The sequence below is a fragment of the Castor canadensis genome, chromosome 1 (assembly GCF_047511655.1).
Source record: "Castor canadensis chromosome 1, mCasCan1.hap1v2, whole genome shotgun sequence".
Lineage (NCBI taxonomy): Eukaryota > Metazoa > Chordata > Mammalia > Rodentia > Castoridae > Castor > Castor canadensis.
In genome coordinates, this window is record NC_133386.1 from 197,732,033 (window position 1) to 197,755,483 (window position 23,451).

General features: G+C 47.8%; 1 protein-coding gene across 2 annotated transcripts; it reads left to right on the plus strand.

The window, feature by feature from the left end:
• Positions 1–283: 283 nt before the first annotated feature.
• Ms4a15 (membrane spanning 4-domains A15) lies at positions 284–15,015 on the plus strand. Of its 2 annotated transcripts, XM_020176188.2 has the most exons (7): positions 284–357; positions 6,304–6,556; positions 9,075–9,197; positions 11,916–11,972; positions 12,676–12,768; positions 13,147–13,260; positions 13,955–15,015. In XM_020176188.2, exons 1-7 carry the CDS (start codon positions 299–301, stop codon positions 14,069–14,071), a joined length of 816 nt encoding a protein of 271 aa, XP_020031777.1. In that variant the 5' UTR covers positions 284–298; the 3' UTR covers positions 14,072–15,015. The 2 variants fall into 2 exon arrangements, with proteins under 2 accessions (XP_020031777.1, XP_073902600.1); XM_074046499.1 differs by lacking the exons at positions 284–357; positions 6,304–6,556 and adding an exon at positions 8,530–8,762.
• The last annotated feature ends 8,436 nt before the right edge of the window (positions 15,016–23,451 follow it).

Here is a 23,451-nt window from a genome sequence, read left to right on the forward strand (position 1 = left end):
GAAGGCCAACATAGGTTCCCACTCCAGCTCTGACACCAACAGCGGGACCTTAAGCAGGCTACTTGCCTCTATGGGTCTCAGTATCCCCTTCTGTAGACTGAAGGAAGGGAGGTCTCAGGGCCTTTCGGGCTGGGAGGCCAATGACCCCACATTGGTGTTCTCAGCCAACCTCCACTAGGGAGATGGGTGGAGGCCTTAAAGCCAGGAAGGACTGAGAACTTCCCAGAGGCGCAGCTCACAAGCAGAGTGATTTCCAAGCCCCACGCGAATAGCAAGGCTTTCACACGAAAATGTGTGAATGCAAAAGCACAGAGGCAGCGGGGAGACAGCAGCCAGCACAGCAGCAGCAGCAGCCCGGTAAGTACCCCCTGCCCTTGTAGGAAGGCGGCCCACGCTGCCCAGCCCCTGGGGCACAGTGGGGGACTTAGGGCAGGTATGCATGGGGTCGCTGGGGAGGGAGAAAGAGATCACTGGGAAGAGAAGTTTGGGCCCCATGGATCTCCTCCCAACCTGGCACTAAGAGGGGGCAGGAGGCTCCCAGGGCCCCCGTGGGCAGGAACCTCCAGCTCAGGGCCATGGCCCCCTGCTGTGTGGCAGGTGGGGGTAAAGGATGGATATCTGTCTTCTCTCCTCAAAGCCACTGGCTGAGATGACTCAGAGACCCACAGGCCCTAACCATCCTCTTATGGAAATGGAGTCTCACCCTGAAACCCCACCCAGCCCCAGGCTGGCCAGAGGGGTGATTCCAGCCCATTGCAGGCACCCTGCCCTGTCCCTTCCTCCTAATGAGAAGAAAAAGGATGTAGCAAGTCTTCTCGGCTAGAAAGAGGCGTCAGGCAAATACTGTCTCACCCTCATTTATAGATGGGGTAACAAGACCCCGGGGAAAAAAGGGACTGTCCCTGCTGCTCTGCCTTTAGGGGGTGAGCAGCAGAATCGAGTGGAGCAGAGTCTGCCAAAGGCCAGACAGTGAGCATGGGGTGATCCAGCCTAGAGGGTATAGGACAAGTGTCTGCATCTGTTGACATCCTTTCTGGGCCTGCGGGACAGGCCTGGGCTGTCCCCAGTGGGCTGAAAGGCAGTGGAGGAACCTGGAAAGGCCTCCTAGCAGCCTGATGCTACAGGGTCAAATTTAAACAGAAGGAGCAAGTTACTGCCCCACCCACCAAATGGCAGGCCAGGCAGCACAGCTGCAGGTGGAGTCAGAAGATCCTTGGAAAGCCTGGAGTGCCTCCATCACAGCCACTCATTTAACAAATGGGGAAACTAAGGCCCAGAGAGGTTAAGCAACTTGCCCAAAGTCATTCAGCTGATTAAACTCACAAAGTGACAGTATAGATTCTTACCAGGATGACCCTGGGGCCTAACCAACTAAGCAAATCTGTCCACTCCCCAGTTGTGCAGCCCCCATCCACCAGATCTGCTCGCACATTTCTTCCACGTCCCCCTCCTTAGAGTCTCTCTCTCCTCCAGCTGTAACACTTCCCCAGCCAGCAGCTCCAGCCTGGAAATGAACAAAGCTGCTTCTAGCCTCTTTTGAATAAAGATGGCACACAAGAGATGCTCCTGAGGCCGAGTACTGTTGGCCCTGGGGGAAGCAGCTGGGCTGGGACTCTGGGGCAGCCTTTTACTGAGGACCTGAGCCCAGCTTCCTCATCTGCAAAATGGGCACAATGATGGTCCCTGCCTCAAGAGGTTGTTAACAGCAGGAGCTGACTGGTATGAGGGTCTCTCACCTGCCAGGCACTATTTCTTTTAAAATTTGTAACAATCGTAGCAGGGAGAAACGGGGGCAGTCCTGTGACTTTTCTGGCTGCTCTCTGGCATGACAAACAGCTGCGACTTAGTAATGAGAGTATCCCATCTTAGTGACAGCATATCTCGGTCTGGAGTTGGCCCTCAACCCAGAAACAGGCAGGTAAGAAGGGCATTTGCTGCACTCCCCTCCCTTTTTCCATGGCTTCCCCTCTGCTTTGTGACCTGGCATCACCCTCCTTACAGCCCTCTCTGCAAGGGTGTTTCATGAGCTGTATGAAGATACCCCCATTATTGAGGGTCTCACTCCTGTGAACATCCCCCACAAAAAAAAAGACTCCTCAATCAGCTCAGAAATTGGTAAGTCCAATATGCAGGGCCTACATACAAATTTCTCCCTGCTGGCCTCTTAAAGCAGCCTCTCTGCCAGGCCTTAAGGCAAACAAAGCTGGAGCGAACAAGGAGCTCTCACTCCCAACTCTGTGGCTCAAAGAAGATGCAAAGGTCACCCAGCAGGTTCTTGGCAGCCTGCTTTTTGCAAGTCCTTCTGGGCCACATGCATCTCTGCTGCAGGAAGCTGTTCCCCTGGTGAGGACCATGTACACACCTGGAGGCAGGGGGGCTATGGCTTTCCCTCTTTTCCACCTGTATGCCCCTGCCATGCAGGCATGAATGTTGGGGGCACGCTAGCTGGTTGGTTAGTAAGGAAAAGGGAATTCTCTTTCTGGGTGGCACAGAGCCAATCTCAGTTGAGGCAGCCTCTGGAATGCAGCAGGTGGGTCGGTTCCTGGCCTCAGGGAGGGGGTGGGGTGTGAGTCCGGATCTATGTGACACTTCCCCTGACTGTGGGCTGAGAGCCTATTTTTGTAGGTGTTTTTCTTCTCCTGAAGATCACAAGGTCTCTGCTGTGTCAAATTTCTCACCACCTGCCTGGGAGAGATGTTGTTAATTATCCCTCTGCTCCTCTGTGGTTGCTCAGGCCCCATGGGATCTGAGAGTCCTTCCCCACCCCCAATGTCCCCAGCATGCCCACTACCCACCAGGGGCCTCGGACACAGTTTTCAATTGTCCTTGGTAAAATGACAACCATAGGGTTGGGGGTGAGTTTTTCACTCAGCTAAGTCTGTTCCATTTAAAGATAAAAGGACTTTTATTCAGAAATTATGCCCTTCCTGCCTCACTGGTATTTCTAGATGAAGGTAAGAACATGGTGATTTTTTTCTTTTAATGAGCTGACTTAGGGAAGTGCAAAGTTGACAGGTTCATTCAGCCCTCCTTTGTCTTTAATTTGATGATCTGTGAGTACAAAGCATTTTAGAACTTACTCCAAGGAGTGAAGTACAGTGTGGGTCCCTTCACTCTGACAAAGCCAGGATTCAAACCCAGAGGTATATGAATTCAGTAAAGTCAGTATCATTCCTTTTGGGAAGTGGGAGTCTGGGATCTACCCCGATTCTGTCACTGAGGTACTGTATGACCATAAGGGAGGCACTTGCCCTCTCTGAACCTCTGTTCCTCATCTCTAAAGCACAGCTAATAATCCATGCCTGCCTCTCCCTCAGAATGTCATGAGGGCTGTAAATGAGCATATTCACACCTCAGGAACCCAAAGACCTACAGGCAGGTAGCTCCTCCTCAGCCCAGATGTTCCATCTTTCTGTCCTCTTGTCTCTGATACCCCACTTTCATGGACTCTCAGGCTAAGCAATCTTTAGTGATGTCCTCAGATCTTCCAAAATATGTCTGGCAGGAAAGAAAAAGGTTAGAAAAGGATAAAGACATGGATAAAGAGGGCTGGAAGTGTGGCTCAAGCAGTAGAGCTTCTGCCCAGCAAGTACAAAACCCTAAGTTCAAACCCCAATACCTCCAAAGAGAGATGGAAGAAGCAAGAGAAATAAAATGAAAGGCACATGGGGTCTAAAAAGGATAAGAAAAGCAAGTTCTGTTGTAGGGCCACATCCCCCATGAGGTCCACACTCCAGGACACTTTTCCCCTCCCTCCCCTGGCCTCTCTCCTAGCAGTGACCCCCTCTACTTTTCAAGACTGTGAGAGCAGGACACCTGCCTTATTTCATCTTTGCCTTCCCAGCCACTAAGTTTGTTGCCCATAGTAAATGCTCATAATTTTTGCTGAACTAAACTGCAAATTTCCTGTGTTCCTATACTAGATGACCTAACAGTCAGGAGGATTCAGGTTACGCTGCTGTAACAAACATCTTAGTGGCGGAAAGCAACAAAGATTGATCTCTTCCTAGTGTTCCACACCCTCCTGAGGCTCTGCTCACTCAGGGACCCAGGCAGATAGAGCAGCCTCTGTCTGAAGCATTTCTGTGACAAAGCACTGTGACAAAGGGGATTCTGCAGTATCCTGCACTGGTCACTAAGTGGTCCACTCAGAATCTGTGAGTTTATTTCCACTTACATTAATTTAACCAAAATAAGTCATGTGGCCACACCAAACTTTAAGGCAGCCAGAATGTAACTGCTGGAACAACAAGCAAGTAATAGTGTGACGGTCCCTGGAGGCAGCAATGCGGACAAATGCAGACCTTGGACATGGGCTTGGACTTGAATCTTTACCCTGCCATGTGCCATCTGAATCACCTGAAGCATGTCCCGACACTGCTCTGAGCCTTGACTACCACAGCTCCAAGAGAAGCTGTTAGGACTGATTATGGATGATTATGGAGGAAAGCCTCAAAAAAGGTTTCGTACAAGGTGTTGGTGACCCAGTCCCACCACCGCAGTGAGGTGAGCTCCAGTCACCGTGACCTGATTCAGAAAGTGCTACAGGTGAATGAGGAGTTAGGGTCACTAGCAACACTGCTATGTAAGCAGCACAGCACTTCGCCAGTTTCCAAAGACGTTCTTATCTATTGTTGCGTTTGATCCTAACTGTAAACCTCTGAGGAAGATGAGCGGCCATGTTGCTAGCTTTCCATCACTGTAACAAATAACTGAGAGAATTAATTTATAAAGAAAACAGGTTTATTTTGGCTCATAGCTTTGGAGGATTGGTTTGCCCTGTTACTTTGAGCCTACAACACATCATGGCAGAGCAAAACCACTCACCTCATGGGGAGGAAGCAGAGGGGCCAGGATCCCACAATCCCTTTCAAAGGCATGTCTTCAATGGCCTAAAGATCTCCCACCAGGCTCCACCTTTTAAAGATTCCACTACCTCCTAATATTTCCACCTGGCAACCAAACCTTTCTTAATATATGTACCTTTGGAGGGCATTCAAACTACGGCAGTAGCTATCATTATTCTTGTTTTATAGAAAGGTTGAGTTACTCAATGCAATTTCCTATCTTGCCCAAAACCACAGCAGGAAAAAAAAAAAAAAAATGTAAACAGCATTTTAAGCATCAAGTAAATTTCACTGAGCATTCACTTACATCTGGCAGTGTTCTAAGTACAGGGTTGGTATACTAGAGCCCACCAATTGGATCTGGCCCACCACTTGTTCATGTCAATAAAACTTTATTGAAATATAGACTCACCTACTTGTGTATGTGTTACCCATACATTAATGAAACTGCACAGGTGAGGAAACTCTTGCCCCAGGTCCTCACAGTCAGTTACAGGAGCCAGGATTCAAATCCTGGCTTCTATCTCAGAGTCCTGTCCTAAGCTGCTGAACTCTTTGCCCATCAAGGCCAACAAGAAGGGTAACTATTTATAAAGCCTTTGTATCACAGGATAAACTTCTAAAAAATTTATCTCCTGACACATGGTTAAGGAGAGGTTTTCCCCTCTAGTGTTTTCCCAGGCCATGATTTTCCAGCAAAACAAGAAATTATGTGCATGCATTAATATAGATCGAGAAGGTCAATGTGGCCAAATGTTAACAACGGTAGATCGATGGCTGGGGTAGCTCAGTGCATAGCATGCACCCCACACCAAACACCCTTATCTTGTCAATGTTAATAACAATTGCTCTAGTGATAGAAAAGAAAGGGTCCCATGGCAGGAAATTCCCTAGGGGATTTATATAAACAAGTTCAACAGATGTGGACAGAGAGACAGGAAGTAAAGGGTGAGTCCCTGGTCTCCTGGGAAAGAAACTGACACTCTGGCTAAGCTGTACCCTGCACTAGCTGTGTGTTCTTAGGCAAGTCACTTACCTTCTCTGAAGAAATGAAGATGCTTAAATACATGCTCCTACAAAACGTTCCACTGGGCTGGGGATGTAGCTCAGTGGTAGAGCGCTTGCCTAAAACACAGCAGGTCCTAGGTTCCAATCCCCAGCACTGAGGGGGGTTGGGGGGAGGCTCCTTCCACATAATTTTGCACAGAGATTAAGATTGGGGAGTCAGGGTCAAGGAAACCCCAGTTCAAGTCACAAACCTTACCCTGAGTACAAGCCCTTGACCTCGAGCTACTTTATTTCTGTGAGTCTCTGCTTCCGCAGCTATGGTCGGGATTTGGGCGCCACCGCCCTGCTCCCCAAGGCTGCAGTAGGCTAGGACAGGTGAAGTTATTTATAAATTAATAAGCCTTATGCAAATGTGTAGCCACCATCGTTACCGTTATTATCTCCCGAGCCTTTGTTTCCCAGGCCCTCTGAGCACGATGTCCACACCTCCCGCCAGCAATGGGGTGTTTGTCGTCATCCCGCCCAGCAACACCAGCGGCCTCCGCCCGCCTGCGGCCATTCTGCCCACCTCCATGTGTCAGCCTCCCGGGATCGTGCAGTTCGAGGAGCCACCGCTGGGGGCGCAGGCGCCCAGGGCCACGCAACCTCCTGACCTGCGTCCCATGGACACATTTCTGACCGGAGAGCCCAAAGCTTTAGGGGTGAGAACAGTTTCCCCTGACTTTAGGCGTAGGTGCTAGGCAGGTAGTAAGTGCCCGACACCCGATCACTCTGCACATCTGGTAGAAGGGAGCAGGTGGTGGGCAAATATTTACTGAGGAGGCAGTCATGCACCAAATAAGCAAGGACCCTTCCCCACGGAGCTCACAGACAGCAACACGGTAAACACATGACTAACAGAACTTCAAAGAGGGTAATAAGGTTGGGAAGGATGGATGGAGAAAAAGCAACACCAACAAGAAAGGGCAGGAAGTTCTCTGGGGAGATAACTTCCAATGAGCTAAATCCTAGATATTAGATTGAAGCCAGCCCAGGGAAGAGCTGATGGAAGAAGAGTGAGGGGAAGGATTCAGCAGGTAGAGGGAGCAGCAGGTAGGAAAGTCCTGAGTTGGGAATGTGACTTGCTCCCGGAAGAGATATAAGGTGAACAGAGCTAGAATACAAGGGGCAAAGAAAGAAGATGATGATAGAATGGAGATGAAGGGGTAGGCAAGAGCCAGCTCCTGTAGGGCTGGCAATCCATGAAAAATGGCCTGAAAGCCTTTTTCTAATCTCAGATGGCTTTAAGAGATTGGTCTCTTGGAAAGCATAAAATATCAGACAGATACACAGATATATAGACATAGATACATGTGTATTGCTACAAAGAAAAACATGAAACAAATTCAATTGAGCAGGCTTTAAAAGATTTGTAAATGGGGCAGCCCACAGAACCAGAGGTTCACAGGGTTCCACCTAGCAGTGTAAGCAGCAAAATTTTAAAGGCCAAAGTAGAGAAATCACCTGAGTGGCTACAGATAGGTGTCTGCTTTGTTTGGACAAGACTGCCTAAGACTTTTGCCTTATTTGGGCATGGTCTGATCAGCTTGTGATTGGCTGAAGCTCACCTGTTTTGTTTGTGTTTAACCGAAACCTATCTGTTTAAAAAAATACTCCCAAATTACGTTCCCATTTGTTTATTTACTAAGTTTAAGTGAGTTAGCAATTTCTTACCAAGGAACTCAAAGTAGGAAACAGTCTATAAAGGCTAAATCACTAGCCCAAGGCCATAAATACAGGTGACATCCTGTAACCAAGGACAGCCTGACGTTATTAAAGTTCTACTTTCTACCCCACTACATCCAAGACCTCTGGCTCAAACTTCCTGGAACATAGGACTCTGCCCTAAAAGCTGCATCCAATTCACTGATGCACAAAGGGACTGGAGCCAGTGAACAAAATTCAGCATTGAATGTTAGAATTCTGAAACCTCAGAGCAGAGCAGGGAACCTATGACCCTCCCACAAAGGAATCTGACCAGACAAGTACAAATTGGTAGAACCATAACTGTCAAGGAGCACAGCCCAAGGAGACAAGCACTGCTTTAGGAATACCTGGCCTGCTGCTCTGTAACTGGCAAGCACTAAATATCCCTGAGCCTTGGTTTTCTGGTCTCCGAAATGAAGATAATTGTACTCACCTCCCCCCATTAGGAGTCAATGAAATCCTGTATGAAAACACCCAGCACAGCACTTAGCATAGACAGGCATTTGGTACATAGTGTTTGACAAGGAGTAATTCCAGTATTAGGGAAAGGACTTACAAGAAAGACAGCCAGACTGGCACGGGGACACTGCACAGAAGGAAGCTGAAAAGACCAAAGACAGGCACCTGATGAGACAGAGATAGAAGACATGGGTCATGCCCCAAAAATATCCCAAATCTTGGCACCCACATTAGACAGAGACATTAGACAGAGATATGAGCCCAAGAACAGGATCTAGTTGTTCACAGAGACTGTCCATGAGTGGACACTGCTCCTTTGAGTAATGGTGAGCCCTGGTCAGGGCAGTCCCACACAACAGACCTCCTGGGCTGGGCAGGGGCTGGACTCAAGGATCTTCCACACCTCTTTCCATTCAGCTCCGGAATTCATTCGTTACCAGAAACTCTTGGAAATCAATGTGGGAGAACTTACCAGAAGCCCTCTCTCCCTGAGGGGTTTTCCACTCTTGGGAAACCCTCCCACTTCTGCGGATGGATCCGTGGAGTGTTGGTAAAATCTACTCTCAAAAGTAAACTAAGGCCACAGTTTCAGCCAGATGGAGGCAGCTGCAGCCCGCCGCTGGAGTGGCTCAGGGAGAGACCTGTGAAATGAGAAAGGTGCTCAAGGAGCATCTGCAGGCTGCAGGGGACAGGAAGGGTGAGGTGAGGCATTCAGCACACAGAGGCTAAGAAAGCCAGGCAGCAACAAAAGGGATGAGAGAGACCCACAGATCAGATCACAAAGCCATTGCAGCCCACTGGGAACTGTGCCCTGTGGGTCCCGAAGGCTTCGGGGAGGCTATCTCTTCAAACTGTCTTATAGGATTGTTGATGCTGTCTCAAAAGAATGGAATCTGGGTTTATTTCCAGAAGCTGGGACGGGCAGGCAGGGGCAGGCCGCACTTTCCTCCGGGGCCGACAGGGGGCGATGTGGAGCCGGAGGCCCGCAGGCCGAGCGCTCGCTTCTTTCCGCAGACGGTGCAGATCCTCATAGGTCTCATCCACCTGGGCTTCGGCAGCGTGCTGCTTATGGTCCGCCGCGGCCACCTGGGGATGCTCTTTATAGAAGGCGGCGTCCCCTTCTGGGGAGGAGCCTGCGTGAGTACGGGGGTCATTGGGGAGGGGGCCTGCTCGGGTTCACCTCTTCCCCCTGTCCGACTCCCACTATTCTCCTGGGCTCAACCTATCTAGGTGAGGGCCCAAACCCTCATCATAAACCTTAGGTTGATCCAGTTGTTATGTATGGAAAGCTCCCGACGAGCAGCCAGAGAAGACTGCTGAAAAGGATGGGATGACTTGGATGGAAGCCACATCCAAACCTGGGCACCTGGATCCTCAGCTTCACCCCACACCCAAAACCCCACATGCAAAAACTCTTGCTGGGTCCCAGTCCTCCATGATCTCTCTTCTCTGGGGATCTGACCAGCTCTGAAGACCCTAAGCTCATTCCTCCGACCATCCCTGGCCACGGCAGCTGGAGCAGCAGGGGAGGCCATCAATGTGAAAGGACAAAAGTGCAAAGATGTTGGTACCTCTGTAATGTATTGCAGAGCCTCCCAGCCAGCCCCAGGAGGTCAGGCCAATGGGATCAAATCTTAGCTCAGGCCATGGGTTACCATGGAGGACCTCAGGCAAGTCACTGAAACTCCAGCCTCCACTCCCTCACCTAAGAATTGGGTTCATAGACCTACCCCATAGTTTGCTGAGGAAATCAGGAGAAAGTGCAGGTGAGAGCCAGTGACTAATCCTCAAATTTTGCACCTAATAATGACCTTCATCTGCAGTGATCTCCTTTTGGAGAGTGGCTCAGAGACAGGCATGAGGAGCCTTGAGAGTGAGTGATGATTCCAGAACCCAGATAGTGACTTTCTTCCCAAGCCCCATCTGCCTCCAGCAAAAGCTCAAAACCCTCAGAAGTAGGGTGCCTGGCACATCACAGTTAGAGCACCATGGTCACCTGGCCATGCCTGGTGACAAGCCTAAGCTCTCTCCAAGTTGGAAGAAAATACTGGTTTCCACTGGAAGAAACTTCTCTGTACTCCCTCTGCCAGGATCTATCGCAAAATATTCTTTGTTGTTTGTTTTTGATACTGGGTTTGAACCCTGAACCTTACACTTGCTAGACAGGTGCTCCACCACTTGAGCCCTTTTTGCTTTAAGATAGGGTCTTGAGTTTATGATGGGGCCAGCCTGGAGTGAGATCCTCCTATCTATGCTTCTCTTGTAGCTGGGATGACAGGTGCCTGCCACCACGCCCAGGTTTTATTGGTTTGAGATGGGGGGGGGGTCTCTTGAACTTTTTCCCCAGGCTGGCCTTGAACTGAGATCCTCCCAATCTCCACCTCCTGAGTAGCTAGGACTACAGGTATGAGTCACCTCACGTGGCTTCTGTAAAGATTTCAAACATGGTGGGAGGAGAAAAAAAAAAAAGAAGAACCTGCTTGCTAATCTTAGGAGACATCAGGGCCAGAAGACCTGAGCAGGACATTTGTAGCTCCAACATTTGATTGCTGCCTTGGATCTTTCATCACTGACCTCCAGAGGTCCCCTGAAAGTATGTGTGTCTTATGTATGGTATTTTAGAGGGGGTCTCATAGCTTTTCTCAGAGGCACAAAGAATTCTTTAGTTGAAAATTACCAAAATTCCAGGATGGCAAGCAGCTTGGTATAAAAGGAAGAAGACAGAACAGCTGGAATGTGGGTCTCCTTCTGTATAACCTTGGGCCAGTCACTGCCTCTCCAGGGATCAGCTTCCTTGTTGGTCTCCAGCCTTGAGTCTGGACTCTAAATCCAGCTGCCATCTTGACATCTCCTGGTGTTGAAGAGGCAACTCAACATATCAAAGCAAAGCTTACTTCCCACTCTGCTCCCAGCGCTCTTCTTCCCCCTTCTCCTCATCTCAGCCATCCAGTTGCTAAGGCTAAAAGCAAGCCAAGAGCCATCATGGACTCTTCTCTTCCCCACTCCCACATCAACCCACCAGCAGGTCCAACCTTAGGGCCTCCCCACCTCATCACCCCCACTGACCTCTCCATGTGACCTGTCCCTGTGATCGCTCCAGCATGATAGCTGAGTGCATGTATGCAAGCTTCCAGGCCTGCTAACTCATTAGGCCAGAACTGCACAGACCTCGGCCACTCCATAATCTCAGTGAAGCCAGTCTCAAGTTCAGCAACCGACTATGTGAGGCAACTGCCCAGTGTGTGGGCACCATGATGCAGGTCCATTGGGAGCCATCCTTAGAGCCAGCATCTGTACCGCACATGCCTGGCATCTTTCATTGTCCCCCCGCCCAGCTCAGAGAGAGGACTTCTCTGCCCTGTCCCCCAAACTCAAATAGCCCCCAGTAACTCCGTACCATATCATGACAGCTCTTGTCCCTACTCTCCCTTGATTTTCAACATTACTTATTTGCTAAGTGTCAGTGCTGACTAATTAGAATGTTAGCTTGGCCCTCTTACCTGGCAGTGTTGTGTTCTTGGCACATAATTGCTCCTCAGTAATGTTTGATGAGTGAATGTTTTGAATTACAGTGCCTTCTTCATGAGGCTCTGATGATGTAGTCAATGAAAACACTTACTTTGTAAGCTACTGGTCCAAGTTCCCAGAACAGGGGCCCCTAGAAACCCTTAGAGATCCTCTCAAGTACTCTTAGAGAAACCCCAAGGGACCTGGACAGGAGTCAAATAAGCTGGCAACCAGAATGTAGCTGTTGCACTCTCCCTGGTACTCATGACCTCCTAACAGAGCCCAGGCATGGTGTGTCCTGAACAGCCTCCCGGCTGAAACCTCATTGGGCCTCCTCTTCCCACACAGTTCATCATCTCTGGGTCCCTCTCAGTGGCAGCCGAGAAGAACCACACCAGCTGCTTGGTAAGTCCGAATGCAGATAAGGATACCAGGGGCAGGAATGTGATCTACTTGATCCAGCTCCCCACTCCCATCCATGCACTCCTTTGGCCCCTTCAACAAGCTCTTCCTGGGGTCTACTAAGTCCAGAGGAGGAGCATCCCCAGGCAGACCAGACATACAGGAGTCTGTGTATAGGAAAGAAACTTCCAGAACCTGTTTCCAAAATATAGTCCAGCGTAGAAAGTAAGGGTCCAGGGAGAAAGTGCTTATGGTCACTTTGAGGAAGGAAAGATGCATGAATGGCTCCCAGAAGAAGAGACACCAAGCTGCTTTGGTGGGTGTGTAGCATTAGTAATGCCTGGGCCTAGAGGGGGGAGGGACCCACAGTGAGAGGTAGGCCAGGGATCTGTGGCAAACCCAGTCGAGGAAGGCCATGAATGAGGTCTGGCTCTCTCCCTGCCACTCCCCAGAAGATGAGAAAAGGAAAGAGAGGCAGTGGGGCCTCCTCTTAACATTCCAAAGAAGAAGAGGGAAGAAGGGCAGTCAAGAAAAATAACATCCATACACGATCACATAGTGTGGTCACAGACACTTTGACCATAGCCACCTTGGCCATGGAAGAGGGGGTGTAGGAGGCTGGGCTCAGTGAGCTGTTGCATCGTGTCCTTTTTCCTTCTCTGCCTCTTCCTCTGCTCCTTCCCTCCTGTCTTTCTTCCTCCTGCAGGTGAGGAGCAGCCTGGGGACCAATATTCTCAGTGCCATGGTGGCCTTTGCCGGAACGGCTATTCTGCTCATGGATTTTGGTGTCACTAACTGGGTATGTTGTCAGATGCCCTGGGGTGATAAACTTGGAATGATAGAGCCATACCCAGGAGAGGGAGGAATGGGAGGGTTGGCAGTACTGGGTCATTAGCAGGGCCTGTGGGTCCCAATAGACCCCATGAGTATACTGACCCCATAACCCTACCCAAGGATGGGCATCATGTCATGGAGGTAGAGAGGTAGCCTGGTAGAGTGAAGGGGGCAGGGAACCACTGGACTGGCAGCAGGAAGGCTGGCTGCAGGTAGAACTCTGCTACCACTGCCTGGCTGTGTGTCCTTGGGCAAGTTATTCTTGCTTGGGAGAACCTTACTTTTGATACGGCTACAAGCTTATCCTTGACAAGTTGGCCTTGACTGTGGGTTTGGTCCCCAGGATGTGGGCGGGGGCTACCTCGCTGTCCTCACCATCTTCACTGTCCTGGAGTTCTTCATTTCAGTCATTGCCACCCACTTTGGATGCCAAGCTACCCGTGCCCAAGCTAATGCTGTGAGTACCCCCACCCCCCACCCACCCAATCTGAGCCTCTGAGGAAGCCTGTCAGCCTCCAGCCCCCTCCAGTATCCCTCTGGGAAGCAATATGGTGGGGCTGTGCTGCAGTGAGCTCCCACTGTCAGACACAGGGGACCTGAAGAGGTTTTCATAGATCGATGAAGATAGGAATTCACCTCAGGGCCACAGAGGGCACCACACAAGTGGACCTGCTATGCTGAGATCCTTGATATGGAGTGGGAGGCCTGGGTGGAAATTAATAGCAGAGGAACCCCTTAGAGCAAAGGCTACTGGAGGATGCTGTCTGGGGAGTGGGGTGAGGTAACTGAAGGTCTTGAAACAAGGGAATGAGCTGGGACCAGGGAGATCAACCCAGTACAGGGGCTGTAGGCCAGGAAGCAGCCTGGGGCTAGTGCTCTGGACCAGGCAAGAGATATAGAAGCCCCAAACCAGAGCAGGGCTGACCAGAGAGAAAAACGCAGCACTGTTTCTCCTAGACAAACGGAACTCTTGCCTGGCTGTTCTAGGATCATAGTTGGCCCCAGGTGATGTTTAGTTAAATGAATGACAGTTCTGAGTGTACAGTTCAGACTTGCAGAACTCATCATTAAGGCACCATTCTCAGAGTACCCACAAGGTTACAGAGCCCCAGAGCCCACCAGGACTTTCACAGAGTTCTTTTCCTTTGCAGTCTGTGATTTTCCTGCCAAATGCCTTCGGCACAGACTTCAGCATCCCCAGTCCGGCAGCCTCTCCACCTCCTGCCTATGACAATGTGGCATATATGCCCAAGGAGTCATCTGAGTAGAAGGTTGTAAGTCCCACATGTTGGGGTCCAGTCTTCCTCCTCTGGATCCAGCTTCTCCCCCAGCTTGTTCATCTGGGGGCAGCCATTCCCCAACTGTCCACTCTGAGTCACATGTCATGTGGCACTGAGTGAAGTGTTCCCAATGCCCCTCTCCCGTTTCCCCCAATGACTTCTTTCTTAAAAGACACTAAGCTGATGTGAAGCATATATGTCCTTCAGCCTCCTGAGCCCTGTCACCCTTCTAGTGCTGGCCCCTGGGACTGCTCTACATTGCTCTCTGCTCATTCAGGGAAATCATGACCTATTTGGAGACACAGGTTTGAGGCTTGGCCTAGCCTTCAGACCTTGGGAAGGTCATTAAGCTCAGAGAACCCAGAATGGAGTGAAAATGACCCCATGACTTCACAGAAGTGTGGACTGACTCAGGGCTCTTGACCCCAGGACCAGTTCTGTCTTTCTTATTTGCTGCCACATCTTTGACCTCAGTTTCCCCACTAAAGTATTGAACCACATAGTCATAAGGCCCTTCCAGAATTCCTGGGCTCATGATGTCCTGGGTCTAAGCCAGGCATTGCCCCTGATCCCTCTAGGAACCCTCCTTTTCCTTATCTGATATATAGAGTCAGTATTGACTCCAGCCCTGACCACCTCCCATGGGATAGGAAGTTGCAGAGAAGGCTGAAGCCAGCCTGTTCCTCCACCACCTGTCAACATCAACATGTGCACAGTGAAGATGACCGTCCTGCCCCAGGCAGCTGGGGACTCTCCTGTTTTTCACCACTCCCCTGTCCCATCCCCTGCCTGAGGAGCAAGGATACCCCTGAGGGTTACCATGGAAACTGGGATGGGCCTACAGGAGACACTTTCAGCCTGGCATTCACAGGCCCTGGCATATGGCTTGTTTCATCCATTCCATGGGGGAAAATAAACAGTTTACATTTTGAGCTGGTCTCATTGCAATGACTTTTACTTTCTAACCTTGGAGAGTTCTAGGTGTTAACCCAGGTTTATCAGAAGCGCTATGTAACTGTTTCACTATCACAGCCAGAGGACACCTATGCGTGCCAGGAATGTACTCAGTGTGACATAATCCTTACATTTATTCTGTTCCCACCTCAGTCCAAACAAGCCAGCATTCATATCCTCACTCTACAACTAAGGACACTGAAATCTATAGTGGTTAAAGTCTATGCCCCAGGCCACTGAGCTAGTCAAAAGCAATGCTAAAATTTGAACCCAGTTCTACCTGGCATCAGAGTTTGTGCTTTTCCCCCGTGGGCTCCTCATAGTACAAACCAAAGTGCTTCCCACCAACCTCCTTCCTTCCTTCCTTCGGTTTCTCCCACCCAAAGACTGAAACAGGGCTGTGTTCATCACCACACCCACTTCTTCATCTAACAATCTCCCACTCCTACTTCAAGACCCAATTCAAATGTTACCTCTTCTGTAAGTCTTCCCAAAGGAGGGGTCGTCATTGGACCATTGACTGGGACTAAGGTGAAATCAAGGTGCCTTTAAGAAGGCCTTCACTCCCAGAGTGATGCCAGGGCAGAGTTAAGGGGAGGTTTCACTTTAAAAACTCAAAATAGGAGCAAGGAGTGGTGGTGTACACCTGGGCTACAGAGCAAGTTTCAGGCCAGCTTGAGCTGCAGAGTGAGTTCCTGTCTCAAAAAAAAAAAAGTCAAGATGAGACTTAAGAATTTAGAGTTAAGGATTATATGATATAGAATTGGGAGAAATGTGCTTGAGGATTTAAGACCAATTTTCTAGACACACATAAAGGAGATCAGAGACATTTCAGAAATGAGGGAGGAGTTTGGAGACAAGGAGGGAGAGACAGAGGAAAAGGAAGAGGGTACTTAGCCCCAGGCGAGATTACTGCCTTCTACCCTCAACTCCCTCAAGAGGTATGTAGGCCAAAAACCATGGACCAGTTAGGAGAAATTAAAGAACAGGGATGCTTCCTTGCATGCTAGGTTGTAACCTGAGACAGATGCAAGGCCCCTAGAGATGTTCCTGTCTAGACAACATGGAGCCACAACATAGAGTAGAGGTGGCTGTGGACTATGCCTAGAGTCAGAGTCATGTAGCCCCATCTGGTACATAAACCAAGCATCAGAGAGCTTCCTGTGCTTCCTGAGAGAGCCGGTGGCCAGATGTGCAATGTGGATTGTATGGGGCTGTAGCTTTATAGCAAATAAGAGAGGGGGCACTTCTCGCTTAGAAACCAGTGAGGACAACCTACCTCAGCCAAAGCCAGGAACAACAAATAATAACTTATCTATTATCTGTCCACAGTTTGGAAGTCATGGAAAGTGACTGTATTGTCCTTAACTTGCAAGCTTAAGTTTTCTACCACTGAGAGGAAAAGGTAGCTACAGAGATAAGTTCCTGGAAGAAGAACCCTAAAGAAATTAACAAATATTTAATAAATGAAGGGATATACTATGTTCATGGATTGTGGGCTTGATTTTATTAAAATATCATTTATCTCCAAAATTTACCTAGAGATTCAATAGAATCTCATTCAGAATTCCAACAATTTGTTTTGGAGGGAAATTGGCATGCTAACTCTAACATTCATATAGAAATTCAAATTATCTAAAGGATCTAAGAAAATCTTAAAAATCTCAACAGATGATGAATTTCTAGCCAGACACTAAATTATTATTCCACTGATATGAATTTCAAGAACAGACAACCTAGAGCTGGTGGAATGGCTCAAGTGATAGAGCACCTGCCTAGCAAGCATGGAGCTCTGAGTTCAAACCCCAGTACTGCCAAAAAAAACATAAGAATAGGCAACCTAACCCAATGGCAATGGCTTAGGTTGCTCCATGGAGTGGAAATACTGACAAAGCATGACATGAGGAAGAATTTGATAGCCTGGGACATTTCTGTATCTTGAGCTGAGTGATGTTTACATGGGTGCATACATATATGCAAATTAACTAAACCCAACACACTTAATCGATTATTATTTGTTTTTAAAAAGTGGGGGGAAATGGAAACTATTACTATGTTAGTTGTCTATTTTTGCAAACACAAACTTAATGGCTCAAAGCCACACATATTCACTCTTTCATTATATCTTCTGAGTTAGGGTCTCTCAGAAGGGTCTCACAGAGAGGTCTCACAGGCTACAATCCAGGTGGCTACTGGGCCGCGCTCTCATCTGACAGCCCTAATGGTGGAGAATCCACTTCCAGACTCACTCGGGCTGATGCAGAATTCATTACCTTGAAGCCATGGGGCTGGGGCCTGGCTTCTTTTTAGATGGCAGGTGTCCATTTCCTCAGCCCCTCATCACATAACCTCTTAACTTCTTCAAAGCCAGCAAGGGAGAGATCGCTAGAGTGAACCTACTAGCAAAAAGCAGTCTTCTATAACAACACAACTATGGAAACAACATCCTCTACTCTGCAGTAAACTATCCAGTACAGGTGAGTCACAGGCCCACCCAAACTCAACAGGGTTAGTGGGGCCCCTAGAAATCTGTCCACCATGGTTACATCTCTGCTCACTTAAGTTTTGTGAATGTGAAAACTTGTCATATTTACATTGTTCCCAGCTTAGGAAGCCCTATTTTGGCCTCCTAAGTCTCCTGGCTGTGGTGTACAGTTCCCCTTTCCTTTAAGAGTCTCCACTTCCTCACCCTGCTTACCCCACTAAAATCTCTCTCTCCAAAGTTGTTGTCAGTGACCTTCTTATCAAAGCCAAGGGACTTTTAAACCTCATTTTAATAATGGTTCTCTTCTATGCTTATGGATCAGTAGAATCAACATTGTGAAAATGGCCATACTATCAAAAGCAATCTACATGTTCAATGCAATCCCTATCAAAATCCCAATGACATTCTGCACAGAAATAGAAAAATCAATCTTGAAATACATATGGAAACACAAAATCCTTGAATAGCCAAAGCAATTATAAGCAAAAAGTCCAATGCTGGAGGCATCACAATTCCTAACTTCAAACTATACTCCAGAGACATAACAATAAAAAGAGCATAGTATTTGCACAAAAACAGACAGGAAGACCAATGGATCCGAATAAAAACTCCAGACATAAACCCACACATCTATAGCCACTGATCTTCAACAAAAGAGCCCAAAACACACAATGGAGAAAAGACAGCCTCTTCAACAAATGCTGCTGGGAAAGTTGGATATCCACATGTAGAAGACTAAAACTAGATCTGTGTCCTTCACCCTGTACCAAAATCAACTCAAAGTGTATCAAAGACCTTGATATAAGGCATGAAACCCTGAAACAACTCCAAGAAGCAGTAGGAAATACACTGGAACAGATAGGTATAGGGAACGACTTCCTAAACAGAACTCAAAAGGCTCAGCATCTAAGAGAAATAATGAACAAATGGGACTGCATCAAACTAAAGAGCTTCTGCACAGCAAAGGAAACAGTCACAGAAAAAGAGACAGCCCACAAAATGGGAGAAAATTTTGCCAGCTACTTATCCAATAATGGACTAGTACCCAGAATCTATAGGGAACTCAAAAAACTCAGCCTCCAAAAAATCAACACCACAATGAAGAAATGGGCACATGAATTAAACAGGGAATTCTCAAAGAAAGAGGTATAAATAGCCAGTAAATACAGCAAGAAGTGTTCAACTCCCCTGGCTATAAAAGAGATGCAAATCAAAACAACGCTTAGATTTCATCTCACCCCAGTTAAAATGGCCATAATTGAGGGTAATAGCAACAAATGCTGGTGAGGATGTGGTGAAACAGGAAAACTTATACACTGCTGGTAGGAATGCAAGTTAGTACAACCACTTAGGAAAACAGTATGGAGATTCCTCAAAAAACTAGAGATAGAACTGCCATACGATCCAGTGATACCACCTCTGGGCATCTACCCAAAAGAATATAAGAAAGGATACAGTAGAGACACCTGTACACTGATGTTCATCACAGCACCATTCACAATAGCCAAGCTTTGGAAACAATCCAGATACCCTACAACTGACAAATGGATCATGAAATTATGTTATATACACACAATGGAGTATTTCTCAGCCACAAGGAATAATGACATGGGGTTTGAAGGTAAGTGGATGCAATTGGAGGAAATCATGCTAAGTGAAGTTAGCCAGGATCAGAAACACAAAAGACACGTGTTTTCCCTCATATGGGGAAGGTAGATCCAAAGATAAACATATACACAAAAACAAGCATGATCATATACAAACTCAGATGTAGAACATGTTTGTAACAGTGGAACCACTCTGTGGAACTTGGGGAAAGAAGGAAAGGAAAAGAGAGTGATAAGGCATCAGTAATATCCCATATCATAAGATGTGAAGGTAGAGGATATAAGGATGTGTATAGAAAACTGTTGAAAAATGGCAGGTGGGAGGTAAAGGGGTAAGGGAGAATATTCAAAGGGATTAACAGACCAAAGTAAAGCACACCCACAGTGAGCATACATAGAGACACACTTTGAAAGTCAACTTAGATATTAATAACAAAATTCTGGACTGACAAATAGGCACCCTGTGTGGGGAGATATAATACTAGTGGGAAGAGGGAGGGTGACGGAAGGAGAGTAAGGTGATGGTATGTGGTTCATGGACTTCAAATGCCTATAGAAACAGAACTAAAAAACCTCTTGCAATTGCTTTAAGTAGGGTGAGGAGGGGGCTGAGGGGGAGAGACGATGAGGGCAATGTAAATAATGTACAATTTAAGTCTAATCAGAGTTGTCATTATGAATCCCCCCTGAAAATGAATACTTCCTAATAAAAATTTTATAATTAAAAAATAATAATAGTTCTGTTTCTTCCCTTGGAGTCTCCTCTCCCTATGCTGCACACTCCCTGGGTAATATCAGCCATCACTTTGTTTTTATTTAATCATTTGTTCAGCAGGTGTTTTTTTGGATGTGTCCTGGCTCTGGGGACACCAGAGGTTAGCCAAGACCCCTGCCCTCATGGAGCTCACATTAGTCATCTATCACCATCCTGACAGTTCCCAAATCTCTATCTATCCAGATCTCTTTCTTGGAGACAGCTTCAGCATCTACTTCCATGGCCCACTGAAAGGGAATTTACAACCTCTCTTCCAACTCAAACCATCTTCCCTCCTGGGTTCCTGATGTCAGTCAACATCACTGTAGACTGAACTGCTGCCCAAGGCAGAATCTAGGCATTACTCTGGTTTCTCCTCTTGCCAGCCCATATGTAATCATGCCCCACAGACTCGCCCTGCTCCTGATTTCTCAGTTCATCCCATCTCCCCATCCTCCATCACAATACTTTGACTCACCTTCATCTTTCACCTGTGTCTGGCATTCAGGCTCCAAACCTCCTAACCTATGACCCCAGCACTGAGCTTATCTATCCCATCTCTTGGCAAGATAAGCCATGAGGATTCTTCTAAAGTACAAAACTAATCAAGCTACTTTTCTCCCTCCATGCATTTTGAGACCCTCCATGACAAATGCTCTAGCCAGGTGCAAGAAGCCCTGGAACTGTAACCTGCCCACCTTTCCAGCTTTGTCCCTCCCACCCTTTTCTGACCAGGCAGTCATAGTGAACCTCCGTGAGATCCTTCTGCCTGGAATTCTGTTCCCTGCCTGCCCGCCCCTCTCCCAACCTCCTTCAGATCTTAAGGAAGTGGTTTTGATACCACTTCCTCTGGTTTCAATATCACTTCCTCTGGAAGCCTCACCTGGCCTCATCCCTCTCTCTGTCTCCAGGTTGGGTGGCCTCTGCCCAGCTCTCACCACACCCATCCAGAACACAGTGACTCATCTCCCTGGTTGTCTTTCCCATTGGACTCTTTGTTTCCTATTGCTGCTAGGACAAATTACCACAAACTTAGTGGCCTAACCCAACATAAATTTACTGTTGTACATTTCTGAGGTCAGAAGTCCTAAAATCAAGATGCTGACAGGGCTGCCTTCCTGCTGGAGGCTCTAGGGAGAATCCCATTTCCTGGCCTTTTGTGGCTTCTAGAGTCCACCAGTATTCCTTGGCAACTTGTCCCTGTACTCCACCTTACCATCTCTTTTCGACTCTGACCCTCCTGACCTTCCCCCCTTCACCCCCATAATCACATTACACCCACCAGATTGTCTGCTTACTTCAAAATCCATAATTTAATCATGTTGGCAAAACCCTTTTTGCCATGGGAGGTAACATGGTCTACGGGTTCCAGGAATTATAATGTGGATGTTTTTGGAAGTAGTTATCCTGCTGACCACAACCTTTGAGCTCCCCAAGAATGGGGGCAGCCTCTTGTCTGCTCCTGAGCCCCAGCATGTAGCACAGAGCTTGTCATGAGCGCTCATTGCTTGCTTTATCAATGAGCGAGTCAATTAGTGAACAAGAGTGTGGGTGTGGGTGGGTGTCTTGTCCTCTGGCCCAACAAAAAGCCGTGGCATGATGGAAAACCACCCCATGTTTGAGGAGGTAAGGCAGTGGGTGCCAAGCAACCAGTGACAAGTGTCACCCTTGAAGACTGTCGTGGCAGGAGGGGCCTCTAGGAGAAATGGGTCTTAACCCTCACCCTCACAGGAGGACTGCACTCTCCAGCAGGCCTCTCTCAGTGGGTATGATAGGCAAGAGAGCGCATGTTCCGTGCCTGATTGTGTGTGTGACATTGCAGTGCATACTACATTGCATGCTCAGGACAGCTGAGCGTGAGTGGCCTCTGAAAGCCACAGCAACCATTGTAATTATGCACAGCCACTAGCATGTGCCAGGTACTGCTTTCAGCATCTTACATATGCTAACTCATTTAACCCTCCAGCAACTCCATAAGTTTTATTACCCCCATTTTACAGAGGGGGAAACTGAGGCCCAGAGAGCTCAAATAACTCACACCAGATCACACTTAGCTCTTAAGTGGTAGAACCAAGATTTGAACTCAGGCAAGTGGACATGTGAGTCAGCTCTGAAGTGCTCTACCATGCTCCAAAGCAGTGGTCAATAAGCACTGGCCTTGGGGACCGTCTGAGATGAGGTCTGATGATGCTTTCCTACCCACCTTCTGCATAACGAGGTGGAGAGAGAGGAGCCTCCAGAAGTTGGGGGTCATCAGAGCCCCTGTACAGGTCTAGCACCAGAAGAAGCTCACAGAGGACCTGCACCTCCCAGCCAGTGGGCACAAGCTCAGGGCGGGGTGGGACAGGTGCAAGATGGCGTGACTGGATCTGCCTGATGTAATTTGGGAGCCGTGCCTGATCCTGACTCCAGAAAATCAGAGATACTACAGCACTTATAAGACAATCAGAGGAATGTGAACGCTGACTAGATGACTGGAGGGTATTTATTGGCATATATTAAATTGAACATAGTAAGGAGTTTTCATCATAACATACATGCACTTGTACTTTGATATGCTTTGATCATGTTCACACTCTCTATTATTCTTTCTCATTCTCCTTTTCCCCTCCCCTTTTTCCCTTCCCCTTCTAACTCTAGTAGCCCCCCTTTTACTTTCTTTTTTATATTATTATTCATTTATTCACATGTGCATACACTGTTTGGGTCATTTCTCCCCCTGCCTCCCTCTCCCACCCTCTCCTCCCTTCCCCCCTCAGTTCCAGGCAGGTCCTGTTCTGCCTTTATCACTAATTTTGTTGAAGAAAAGACACAAGCATAATAAGGAGGACAAAGCATTTTTGCTAGTTGGGTTGAGGATAGTTATACAGAAATATTCCTAGCATTGCTTTCATGTACACGTGTTATGACCCATGTTGATTCATCTCTAACTGATCTTTACACTGGTTACTGATCCCCTTCTCATGATAACCTCTGTCGCTTTAAGGTTTCTGTATTATTTCCTCTGGAGTGGGGACATCAAACGCTTTCGTGTTTTCAGTTTTCTACCTATTTCTATATCACCCATATGTGCTCTCCCCTTGTCATGTGATCCAAGTCCAACCACATTGCTGCATTTGCCCTAGATCTAAAATCCACATATGAGGGAGAACATACGATTTTTGGCCTTCTGAGCCTGGCTGACCTCACTCAGAATGATGTTCTCCAGTTCCATCCATTTACCTGCAAATGATAAGATTTCATTCTTCTTCATGGCTGCATAAAATTCCATTGTGTATAGATACCACATTTTCTTAATCCATTCGTCAGTAGCAGGGCATCTTGGTTGTTTCCATAACTTGGCTATTGTGAATAGTGCTGCAATAAACATGGGTGTGCAGGTTGCTGCTGAAGTAACCTGTGTCACATTTCTTTGGGTATATCCCCAGGAGTGTGATTGCTGGATCATATGGCAGGTCTATGTTTAGATTTTTCAGAAGTCTCCAAATTTTTTTCCAGAGTGGTTGCACCAGCTTGCATTCTGACCAGCAGTGTAAGAGGGTTCCTTTTTCCCCACATCCTCTCCAAC